Here is a 13,341-nt window from a genome sequence, read left to right as displayed (position 1 = left end):
TAATTAAACCTGTGTATTACATTGTACATGTATCTGTATCCACACCTGTGACATGTGATAAGTTAGCTAGATTTATGATCACTTATTACCATGTCTGACACTTCCACAATAAATCATTAGCCTTTAGGTACATGTAATACACCTACTAAAAATTAAATAATGAAGTCAATGGAATAATGAATCACGATAAATTCAACATATGTGCAGGAAACTTTTTTTACTTGTTTATATATATATATATATGTGTGTACATGTAAGTACCACAGCGATGCATAACCGTTATAAATATAATGTATGTCTATCAGTTTTATTATGGGTATATTTAAAAATTAGATCTACCTTTCGTTTTGTTTACAATAAAACACAAGGCCCCATCTAATTGAATAAACAAACATTATTCCAGGAAGGTGTTTATTGCATGGGGATGGCGCATGGTATCCGGTGTTGTTTGTGCACGTATGTGTCAAGTACGTTAGCTACATAACAAGGTAACGTCGGGGTTACCTGTGGCGATGGTCAGGTACTTCAGGTAGGATAATGCTAGCGATCGGATGTGATCACTTATTAAGAGTCTCACGGTTCAATTAAAGTATCATCTTGCATTGTAGATCTCGTACATATCCCACAAGTTATCGAAGAATGTACTTAATTTATTGCCGGCCACATACAGAAGTGTAAGTGACTTTAAAACTCCGAAACTTGCGTCGCACACATGTGCGCTCCGGCACCGACAAAAACCAGTATGATATTAAATATTGCCTACGATGCCAAGTACAATATACTCTTTCATTAGTACTCACCTTTACATGAGGTCATGATTGACTTGTCTATGTCAATAAAGTTCGATTCAGGACTTGTCTGGTGTGCATTTCGCGTGTACATACAGATGCAATCAGCGTCCGTGGTCAAACAGGAAGTGATTGTTACACCCCTCGCCTCGTTCTGCATATCACTGCGGCAAGGGAGATAACAACAAAAATGATCGTGAAAAGGGTCTATTGTACTTCTCTCGCTCTCCTAAGTAAATATTTGGAATATTGTTGTTTTCCCCTTTGACATAGATTGTGATTTGTGTTACGATTTGAAATGATTTTAGTTAATTTTTAAGTATGTACAGGTGAATGGTGAGATAGGTAAATGTGGAGTACATCTAAGGTGTGTACAATTAAATATTGCCTTACATCATAGGTATGTACAGGTAAACTGAGTACATCTAAGGTGTGTACAATTAAATATTGCCTTACATCATAGGTATGTACAGGTAAATGTGAGTACATCTAAGGTATGTACAATTAAATATTGCCTTACATCATAGGTATGTAAAGGTAAACTGAGTACATCTAAGGTGTGTACAATTAAATATTGCCTTACATCATAGGTATGTACAGGTAAACCGAGTACATCTAAGGTGTGTACAATTAAATATTGCCTTACATCTCAGGTATGTACAGGTGATCATGAATGGCGAGTACATCTAAAGGTGTACAACTTAATATTGCCTTACATCACAGGTATGTACAGGTGAATGTTGATTACATCTCATGATCAGGTGTGTACAATTATATAAATATTTTGTCTTACATCATAGGTATAAATCATTGAATTTGCAATTTTTAACAATATGTCTATGTATTGAGTACCAACAAAAAGGTACCACCATATATAGTACTGATTACATTACCAAACAGGTTGGTAATTGGGTGCTTGGTCAATGCATAAAGCACCTATCTTAATATGATATAAGGGATACATATTGCAGATTTCAACTCTTACCCAAGGTGGTTTCGAGTAGTAATATGTATCGGGTGTAATATAGGAAATATTCACAATCATATCAAGTTTGGAACAAAGGTTTTTCTTTATTTATCACTTATTTCAGATATGGGTCCAATAAGACGCCTACCAAGGCGACAGGCAGCCCTAAACAATAGGGCTGTCAGAGTTCATGAGAGCCAACAGGACACTGTGGAACCAAACTCAACTGTAAATGAATCAAATTCTGGACAGTCACAATTCCTACTGCAAGAGAAATAGCATCGGAATTAATGCAGCAAATGTTGGAAAAGGGTGTGGCAACGGTGTTGCCTGGTGCCACATTGCCTTCATTACATACAGCCCAGAGTAGAGCACCACCTTCGGCCGCACTGGGGGCACCACCTGTGGTACCAACTGCTGCGACATCATCATCAGCTGCTATCGATGCACCACCTGTGGTACCACCTACTACACCACCTTCGGTAGTCCAAAGTGCTCCAGTTGTACCAATGCCTACGATGCCTCCATCGGCTGCCTTGGGGGCACCACTTGTGGTACCAATTGCAACATCATCTCCTCCCACAACCCAGCTGTCTGCAACACCTGTAGTACAATTGCAGGACGAGACTGTTAATTTGGTAGTTTCGCCACCTTGTAGTATCCAGCCACCATTACAGTCTGTTGTTAACAACATGACAGGTGAGACTAATAATGTGTCACCTTACAGCAGCATCTCCTTACCTCTGGGGCTAAACTTAGATACAAAAATTGTGTCAAAAATTCATAGCCATGAATTTGTTGACTTTGGGAATTTGCTTTTACCGGCAACAAAAACAAAAGAATGCCAACTACGGCTTCAAGGAACCGAAATTTCTGTCGTTCCAAAACAAAAGCATTTTCAAATTCGAACCATTGAACAATGGCTTCAAGCTTTTCATATTTTTGCATCAGTGTACATCAAGAGCCATGCTCACCGAATAGCTAGTCTACTGAAATATGCAGACACTATTCAAACACTTGCCCGGAGGTCAGGATTTGCTGCTGCAATCTTTTATGATTCACAGTTTGGTTACTCATGCAACACAATAGTAATATGGCATGGGACGTAATCAACAAGGAGTTGTATTTACATGCCCTGGCTATAAGTTTGAAACCTGTTCAGAGACAGGTGCCCTTTCCATCAACCCCAGCCCAACCATATGGTAATGGAAACAAAATTAAAGGTCGGTGCTGGGAATTCATGCAAACCGGTTCATGCAACTATGGGTCACAGTGCAGGTTCCTTCATGTCTGTGCCAAATGTGGGGGTAACCACCACGTCAGACAATGTAGGGTGCAGGGCAACAAACACCAAAACAAATCATCCATTAACCCAAATAATGGGACTTCACCAAACACTCAGGGCAACACCGGGACCTCCCAAACAAACACCTCGGGCAGACATAACGCCTCAAACAATCCCAGGGGTCGTCCGGGAAACAGTTCATAACCTTCCTACGCCAGTAAAGTTTGATATATTAAAACAGTATTTGGGAGGGTATGACTCTGATAGATTGATGAGCTTACAAAAAGGTTTTGAAAAGGGATTTTCATTACAACATCAGGGTGAAAGAAGCTTTCGTGAATCTAGAAACCTCAAATCAGCAGAACAAAATCCTGTTATTCTGAAACAGAAAATTGACAAAGAAGTATCACTAGGTAGGATCGCAGGGCCTTATGATTCTCCTCCATTCACAAATTTTCAGGTATGCCTTTGGTTATTCCTAAAAAGAGAAAAATGAGTATAGGCTTATAATCACTTATCCTACCATAAGGGATCATCAATAAATGATGGGATTTCTCCTGAAGATTCATCGGCAATATCAAATATCAGATGCTGGTTTGGTTAAATATTTTGGGACTGGTACATTACTTGCCAAAACTGTTATTGAGAATGCCTTTCGTATTCTTCCCATATCCCCGAATGATTACGAACTCTTGGGTATGAAAATGGGTGGGAAATATTACTTTGACAAAGTTCTTCCGATGGGCTGTTCTATATCCTGTAACCTTTTTGAACAACTCAGCACAGCTTTGCAATGGTCTATGTCCAACCATTTTCAAGCTGCAGGCGTAGTGCATGTACTAGATGATTTTTTATTTGCCGGTCCCCCAGATTCGGATAAATGTAAAAATGATTTAGTGTCATTCCTTGCATTATGTCAAAGGGTAGGTATACCCATCAAACATACCAAAACAGTACAGCCTACAATTGTCATAACCTTTTTGGGAGTTGAAATCGATACAGTTCAAATGGAAGCACGTTTACCACCCGATAAAGTTGAGAAAATTAATTCACTTTTGTCAGCCTTTGGTTCTCGCAAAAAAGTTACACTTAAAGAACTCCAATCTCTGATAGGCCTCCTCAATTTTGCATGCTGTGTAGTACTTCCAGGGCGCCCTTTTTTACGCCGCCTCATCAACCTTACCAAAGGAATAACTAAACCATACTTTCGCATTCGTTTGAATACAGAAGCAAGGTTAGACATTCGTGCTTGGCAGGAATTCATAGCATCCTTCAATGGGGTTTCTCTTATCTTGGCAGATAGATGGGAAACATCAAATCATCTTCATTTCTATACTGATGCTAGTGGACTAGGTTTTGGGGCCGTTTTTAACGATAAGTGGTTTTATGGGGAATGGCCGTCAAACATGACCTGTCATCATATAACTATTAAAGAACTTTTCCCTATAGTCATAGCAGTAGAAATATGGGGCGACGATTTGAAGAACAAATGCATACTGTTTCACAGTGACAATGCAGCTGTTGTTTCTATATTGAATAAACATACAAGCAAGGACTCAGTTGTCATGAAACTTGTACGTAGACTAGTTGTTAAAACATTACAGCTGAATATCCTATTCTGTGCAATGGGTAAAAGAAATATCTTGGCAGATTTTTTGTCTCGATTGCAGGTTCACGCATTCAAAGAAATAGCTCCACACATGACGAAAGACCCTGTATCAGTCCCAGCTCATCTGTTGCACATTTGATTACAATAGTGCAACATCTCCTGATGACTGCAATAGCATCCCAAACCAGAAAAAGCTACATGAGGGCTTTCGGTCAACTTCAAGATTTCGCTAGTACACATTTTAATTCTATAGCTTGCTTACCAACTGAAGTGGACCTGCTGGTCTATTTCATTGCTCATATGTATAGTGAGAACAAGTCTTCAGCAACCATTAAGTCTTATGTTGCTGCGGTAGGGTACATTAATAAGTTAGCAGGCTATGCAGACCCAGCCCAGTCCTTTATTATCAAAAAGATTTTGGCAGCCATTCAAAGAGGAACATATCAACCAGACTCTCGTTTACCTATTACTCCAGATATTTTGCGGAAATTGGTTGGGGCATTACCTAAAACATTATTACCACAATACCAACAGTGTATGCTACGAGCAATGTATCTTTTAGCTTTCCATGCCTTCCTGCGCGTAGGTGAAATGACAGTTAATACGTTTAGTTGCCATACATTGCAATATAACGACATAGCCATTATTCCAGATTGTCTTGGCCATCCAATCAAAATAGAAATTACTTTTAGATCCTTTAAAAGCAATTGTAATATACGTCCAATTGTCCTATCCATAGAGAAAAAGCAAGATACTTCCATCTGCCCAGTAATGGCATTAGTCCAATTTGTGACCATACGAGGCACTAATCCTGGTCACCTTTTTTCTTTTCCAAACAATCAACCAGTGTCTTATCAGTTTTTTACTACATGTCTGAAACAAACGCTATGTGCAGCTGGCATAGATTCTAAAGGCTATACTAGCCACAGTTTTCGAATCGGGGCTGCTAGTACGGCTGCAGCTCAAGGGGTACCAGATGAGGACATTCAACACATGGGTAGATGGAAGTCACTGGCTTTTAAACGCTATATACGTTTACCAACATTTTTTGACAATGCATAGAAAAGATTTGTACTTTTGAAAGACATGGGAAGTTTAAATTCCATACTGAGGTTATGCTGTACATGTGTATTGGAGGATTTTTGTCAACTTGGGCATTGGGTCGAAGTTGAATACTGCTTTGTCAAAGTTTAATATTGTATTCTATCATATTAGGTCAGTTCCTTTGTTTTAATTGAGGTCAACTTGGGCATAGGGTCGAAGTTGCACTCAATAAGACAGGATAATATTTTGTGCGTATGTATATTAATGTGTTACATTAATAAGACTTTTAATTGCTGTTATTTCAATGAGGGTATTTATGGTATGTGTTTTATCAACTTGGGCATTGGGTCGAAGTTGTGTGGCATGTTGTACATACCTTTTGATTTTTGAACTTTGTTTTACTGAATTACTGAAGTTGTGTGGCATGTTGTACATACCTTTTGATTTTTGAACTTTGTTTTTACTGAATTACATGTACCCTGGTACTCGCTTTCGTAGAAATTAGTACTATAATAATAATAAAAATTATTATTATTATTTATCAACTTTGGCATTGGGTCGAATTTGATCTTGTTGATGTACTTGTAATGTTTACATAATGTATATTGTGATACTGTTTTGGTGGCTGGATATGGTACAAATGAGGAAAGATAACCATAACTGGATAATGAACGTGTTTTATGATTTCACTGTTTCCAAGGAACTATCATATGCTATGCGCTTTTGTGACAGTGTACCTCATCAAAGTGAACAATTATCTACATATGGATGATGACTCGATAAACTTTTGAGAATAAAGGAACTAACATATTCATGAAAAAGGTTACACCATTCCATCCAACATGGTTTGAGTATGTTTCTTTGGACAGATACATCTGCTGTTAGCTCGGGCATAGGGTCGGAGCTATTTTTTGCTTAATATTGAGAATAGTTGAAATTTTATTTATATTTCTTGTTCATATGTTCAAATGATAAGAAAGATTGTCGTGAGGGCTTCGGGTGGGGTATGTTGTTGCAGAACAACATTGTGGCGTTTTTTATCCCCACCTAGAACCAAATGATGTCTTGTGGGGTCAATTGGTTTTTATATTGACTTGAAAAGTAAATATCTTCAAGTCCGGCGTTTATATTTAATAAACAGCCAATTTCAATCAGAACAAGTCTCTGCTTTGTTTTTGCATGTATTTGGTTCAACAAGCTCGCCCTCACGACGGTCATGTATAAATGATAATTAAAATAACATTTTAATGTACTTTATACATGCTAGGAGTTGTCGTTAAACGTAATCGTAAAGTAAGCTTTATGTGTAAAAGTCATTTTAAATTTCGCGGTTTTTTCGGTGATACAGAAGGGGGAGATGGGTAGGAGATTTATAATAGTCATTACGCATGCGCATCAGAGCTGCGACAGAGAAACAAAGAAAAGAAGGACGTTTTTCAAGGTCGGTCAGTTTTTTGATTTGTTCCTTTTTTAACAAATTGAATTGAAAGAAAATATGGAGAGGATATCGGTGCTCATTATGGGTCATAGTTTCGTGAGACGTTTAGAAGGTCAGATGTCAGGGTCGTGGTATAACCTTGGTTTTGATGAGTCATCAATGGCGATTCATTGTTGTGGTCGGGGTGGCGGTAAAGTAGGTCACCTTCTCCAGTCTGATATGTCTCGAGCTCTCGCGCGACATCGACCCGCTGTAGTAGTGTTACAGATAGGTGGCAATGACCTTGATTCACCTTTGTGCGAGGATCTTTCTGGGCGATTGGCTAGAGATATATTTTCGATCGCATCATGGATGGTCAGTGGATTTGGGGTGGCCAGTGTTTGTGTTATGCAACTCATGTATAGGTCTAAGACCCGTCACGCACCAGTGGACAAGTATAATAGTGCTGTGGATGTGGTGAATGCTAATTTCCATTGTGTGCAGACTCTAGTGATTGTTTTTTCTGGCGACATAAGGGATTAAAGACTGGGATATTCTCGTGTCTGAGCCAAGATGGCGTCCATCTTTCGAGGAAAGGGTCTCGCAAGTATATTCTCTCGGTGCGTGGGGCTGTACTGAAGGGCAAGTCATTGAGCGCTTCGCGGAGTGCCATATAAGGTAAGCGTGCCCTCATTAACATAAATTATGCGGGACGGCACTTCCGCCCAGGTCATGTATCGGTCACTCTCGTCTATTAATATCATTGTATGATTAACTTCAATTTATCACAATCTGAGACTTATTAAAAGGTTGAGTGTTATATATAACTTTATATATTAACAATGACATTCTTTAGTTGTTTAAAGTTCAAGGTTAAGTTATGTGCAGTTTGTTTACGTCACATGTCGTCTATATATACATTGTATTGCACGGGTCAAGGTTACTACATAGAAATTCTTTGTTTACGTTGGAGTGTTAGCTTGTTTAGCATTCAATAGGTTACGGTCTAGCGGTCACGGTCAATTTTACTTCTCTCGCTCTCCTAAGTAAATATTTGGAATATTGTTGTTTTCCCCTTTGACATAGATTGTGATTTGTGTTACGATTTGAAATGATTTTAGTTAATTTTTAAGTATGTACAGGTGAATGGTGAGATAGGTAAATGTGGAGTACATCTAAGGTGTGTACAATTAAATATTGCCTTACATCATAGGTATGTACAGGTAAACTGAGTACATCTAAGGTGTGTACAATTAAATATTGCCTTACATCATAGGTATGTACAGGTAAACTGAGTACATCTAAGGTGTGTACAATTAAATATTGCCTTACATCATAGGTATGTACAGGTAAACTGAGTACATCTAAGGTGTGTACAATTAAATATTGCCTTACATCATAGGTATGTACAGGTAAACTGAGTACATCTAAGGTGTGTACAATTAAATATTGCCTTACATCTCAGGTATGTACAGGTGATCATGAATGGCGAGTACATCTAAAGGTGTACAACTTAATATTGCCTTACATCACAGGTATGTACAGGTGAATGTTGATTACATCTCATGATCAGGTGTGTACAATTATATAAATATTTTGTCTTACATCATAGGTATGTATAGGTATAAATCATTGAATTTGCAATTTTTAACAATATGTCTATGTATTGAGTACCAACAAAAAGGTACCACCATATATAGTACTGATTACATTACCAAACAGGTTGGTAATTTGGTGCTTGGTTAATGCATAAAGCACCTTTCTTAATATGATATAAGGGATACATATTGCAGATTTCAACTCTTACCCAAGGTGGTTTCGAGTAGTAATATGTATCGGGTGTAATATAGGAAATATTCACAATCATATCAAGTTTGGAACAAAGGTTTTTCTTTATTTATCACTTATTTCAGATATGGGTCCAATAAGACGCCTACCAAGGCGACAGGCAGCCCTAAACAATAGGGCTGTCAGAGTTCATGAGAACCAACAGGACACTGTGGAACCAAACTCAACTGTAAATGAATCAAATTCTGGACAGTCACAATTTCCTACCGCAAGAGAAATAGCATCGGAATTAATGCAGCAAATGTTGGAAAAGGGTGTGGCAACTGTGTTGCCTGGTGCCACATTGCCTTCATTACATACAGCCCATAGTAGAGCACCACCTTCGGCCGCACTGGGGGCACCACCTGTGGTACCAACTGCTGCGACATCATCATCAGCTGCTATCGATGCACCACCTGTGGTACCACCACCTACTACACCACCTTCGGTAGTCCAAAGTGCTCCAGTTGTACCAATGCCTACGATGCCTCCATCGGCTGCCTTGGGGGCACCACTTGTGGTACCAATTGCAACATCATCTCCCGCAACCCAGCTGTCTGCAACACCTGTAGTACAATTGCAGGACGAGACTGTTAATTTGGTAGTTTCGCCACCTTGTAGTATCCAGCCACCATAACAGTCTGTTGTTAACAACATGACAGGTGAGACTAATAATGTGTCACCTTACAGCAGCATCTCCTTACCTCTGGGGCTAAACTTAGATACAAAAATTGTGTCAAAAATTCATAGCCATGAATTTGTTGACTTTGGGAATTTGCTTTTACCGGCAACAAAAACAAAAAGAATGCCAACTACGGCTTCAAGGAACCGAAATTTCTGTCGTTCCAAAACAAAAGCATTTTCAAATTCGAACCATTGAACAATGGCTTCAAGCTTTTCATATTTTTTACATCAGTGTACATCAAGAGCCATGCTCACCGAATAGCTAGTCTACTAAAATATGCAGACACTATTCAAACACTTGCCCGGAGGTCAGGATTTGCTGCTGCAATCTTTTATGATTCACAGTTTCGGTTACTCATGCAACACAATAGTAATATGGCATGGGACATAATCAACCAGGAGTTGTATTTACATGCCCTGGCTATAAGTTTGAAACCTGTTCAGAGACAGGTGCCCTTTCCATCAACCCCAGCCCAACCATATGGTAATGGAAACAAAATTAAAGGTCGGTGCTGGGAATTCATGCAAACCGGTTCATGCAACTATGGGTCACAGTGCAGGTTCCTTCATGTCTGTGCCAAATGTGGGGGTAACCACCACGTCAGACAATGTAGGGTGCAGGGCAACAAACACCAAAACAAATCATCCATTAACCCAAACAATGGGACTTCACCAAACACTCAGGGCAACACCGGAACCTCCCAAACAAACACCTCAGGCAGACATAACGCCACAAACAATCCCAGGGGTCGTCCGGGAAACAGTTCATAACCTTCCTACGCCAGTAAAGTTTGATATATTAAAACAGTATTTGGGAGGGTATGACTCTAATAGATTGATGAGCTTACAAAAAGGTTTTGAACAGGGATTTTCATTACAACATCAGGGTGAAAGAAGTTTTCGTGAATCTAGAAACCTCAAATCAGCAAAACAAAATCCTGTTATTCTGAAACAGACAATTGACAAAGAAGTATCACTAGGTAGGATCGCAGGGCCTTATGATTCTCCTCCATTCACAAATTTTCAGGTATCTCCTTTGAGTTTAGTTCCTAAAAAAGAGAAAAATTAGTATAGGCTTATACATCACTTTTCCTACCCTAAGGGATCATCGATAAATGATGGGATTTCTCCTGAAGATTCATCAGTTCAATATCAGACAATATCAGATGCTATTGGTTTGGTTAAATATTTTGGGACTGGGACATTACTTGCCAAAACTGATATTGAAAATGCCTTTCGTATTCTTATCATATCCCCGAATGATTACGAACTCTTGGGTATGAAAATGGGTGGGAAATATTACTTTGACAAAGTGCTTCCGATGGGCTGTTCTATATCCTGTAACCTTTTTGAACAACTCAGCACAGCTTTGCAATGGTCTATGTCCAACCATTTTCAAGCTGCAGGCGAAGTGCATGTACTAGATGATTTTTTATTTGCCGGTCCCCCAGATTCGGATAAATGTAAAAATGATTTAGTGTCATTCCTTGCATTATGTCAAAGGGTAGGTATACCCATCAAACATACCAAAACAGTACAGCCTACAACTGTCATAACCTTTTTGGGAGTTGAAATCGATACAGTTCAAATGGAAGCACGTTTACCACCCGATAAAGTTGAGAAAATTAATTCACTTTTGTCAGCCTTTGATTCACGCAAAAAAGGTACACTTAAAGAACTCCAATCTCTGATAGGCCTCCTCAATTTTGCATGCTGTGTAGTACTTCCAGGGCGCCCTTTTTTACGCCGCCTCATCAACCTTACCAAAGGAATAACTAAACCATACTTTCGCATTCGTTTTGAATACAGAAGCAAGGTTAGACATTCGTGCTTGGCAGGAATTCATAGCATCCTTCAATGGGGTTTCTCTTATCTTGGCAGATAGATGGGAAACATCAAATCATCTTCATTTCTATACTGATGCTAGTGGACTAGGTTTTGGGGCCGTTTTTAACGATAAGTGGTTTTATGGGGAATGGCCGTCAAACATGACCTGTCATCATATAACTATTAAAGAACTTTTCCCTATAGTCATAGCAGTAGAAATATGGGGCGACGATTTGAAGAACAAATGCATACTGTTTCACAGTGACAATGCAGCTGTTTCTATATTGAATAAACATACAAGCAAGGACTCAGTTGTCATGAAACTTGTACGTAGACTAGTTGTTAAAACATTACAGCTGAATGTCCTATTCTGTGCAGAGCATATAATGGGTAAAAGAAATATCTTGGCAGATTTTTTGTCTCGATTGCAGGTTCACGCATTCAAAGAAATAGCTCCACACATGACGAAAGACCCAGTACCAGTCCCACCTCATCTGTTGCACATTTGATTACAATAGTGCAACATCTCCTGATGACTGCAATAGCACCCCAAACCAGAAAAAGCTACATGAGAGCTTTCAGTCAACTTCAAGATTTCGCTAGTACACATTTTAATTCTATAGCTTGCTTACCAACTAAAGTGGACCTGCTGGTCTACTTCATTGCTCATATGTATAGTGAGAACAAGTCTTCAGCAACCATTAAGTCTTATGTTGCTGCGGTAGGGTACATTAATAAGTTAGCAGGCTATGCAGACCCAGCCCAGTCCTTTATTATCAAAAAGATTTTGGCAGCCATTCAAAGAGGAACATATCAACCAGACTCTCGTTTACCTATTACTCCAGATATTTTGCGGAAATTGGTTGGGGCATTACCTAAAACAGTATTACCACAATACCAACAGTGTATGCTACGAGCAATGTATCTTTTAGCTTTCCATGCCTTCCTGCGCGTAGGTGAAATGACAGTTAATACGTTTAGTTGTCATACATTGCAATATAACGACATAGCCATTATTCCAGATTGTCTTGGCCATCCAATCAAAATAGAAATTACTTTTAGATCCTTTAAAAGCAATTGTAATATACGTCCAATTGTCCTATCCATAGAGAAAAAGCAAGATACTTCCATCTGCCCAGTAATGGCATTAGTCCAATTTGTGACCATACGAGGCACTAATCCTGGTCACCTTTTTTCTTTTCCAAACAATCAACCAGTGTCTTATCAGTTTTTTACTACATGTCTGAAACAAACGCTATGTGCAGCTGGCATAGATTCCAAAGGCTATACTAGCCACAGTTTTCGAATCGGGGCTGCTAGTACGGCTGCAGCTCAAGGGGTACCAGATGAGGACATTCAACACATGGGTAGATGGAAGTCACTGGCTTTTAAACGCTATATACGTTTACCAACATTTTTTGACAATGCATAGAAAAGATTTGTAATTTTGAAAGACATGGGAAGTTTAAATTCCATACTGAGGTTATGCTGTACATGTACGTGTATTGGGGGATTTTTGTCAACTTGGGCATTGGGTCGAAGTTGAATACTGCTTTGTCAAAGTTTAATATTGTATTCTATCATATTAGGTCAGTTCCTTTGTTTTAATTGAGGTCAACTTGGGCATAGGGTCGAAGTTGCACTCAATAAGACAAGATAATATTTTGTGCATATGTATATTAATGTGTTACATTAATAAGACTTTTAATTGCTGTTATTTCAATGAGGGTATTTATGGTATGTGTTTTATCAACTTGGGCATTGGGTCGAAGTTGTGTGGCATGTTGTACATACCTTTTGATTTTTGAACTTTGTTTTACTGAATTACTGAAGTTGTGTGGCATGTTGTACATACCTTTTGATTTTTGAACTTTGTTTTACTGAATTACATGT

At 38.8% G+C, this 13,341-nt stretch overlaps 1 protein-coding gene across 1 annotated transcript; it reads left to right on the top strand.

The window, feature by feature from the left end:
• The first annotated feature begins 2,045 nt into the window (after positions 1-2,045).
• On the top strand, positions 2,046-9,574 carry LOC138307032 (proline-rich protein 36-like). Its single transcript, XM_069247658.1, has 2 exons — positions 2,046-2,454; positions 9,024-9,574. The coding sequence occupies exons 1-2, from the start codon at positions 2,046-2,048 to the stop codon at positions 9,572-9,574; spliced, it is 960 nt and encodes a 319-aa protein (XP_069103759.1).
• The last annotated feature ends 3,767 nt before the right edge of the window (positions 9,575-13,341 follow it).

Source organism: Argopecten irradians, chromosome 14 (assembly GCF_041381155.1).
Source record: "Argopecten irradians isolate NY chromosome 14, Ai_NY, whole genome shotgun sequence".
Taxonomy (NCBI): Eukaryota; Metazoa; Mollusca; class Bivalvia; order Pectinida; family Pectinidae; genus Argopecten; species Argopecten irradians.
Note: the sequence above shows the minus strand (reverse complement) of the source record. Positions and strands in the feature narration are given on the sequence as shown.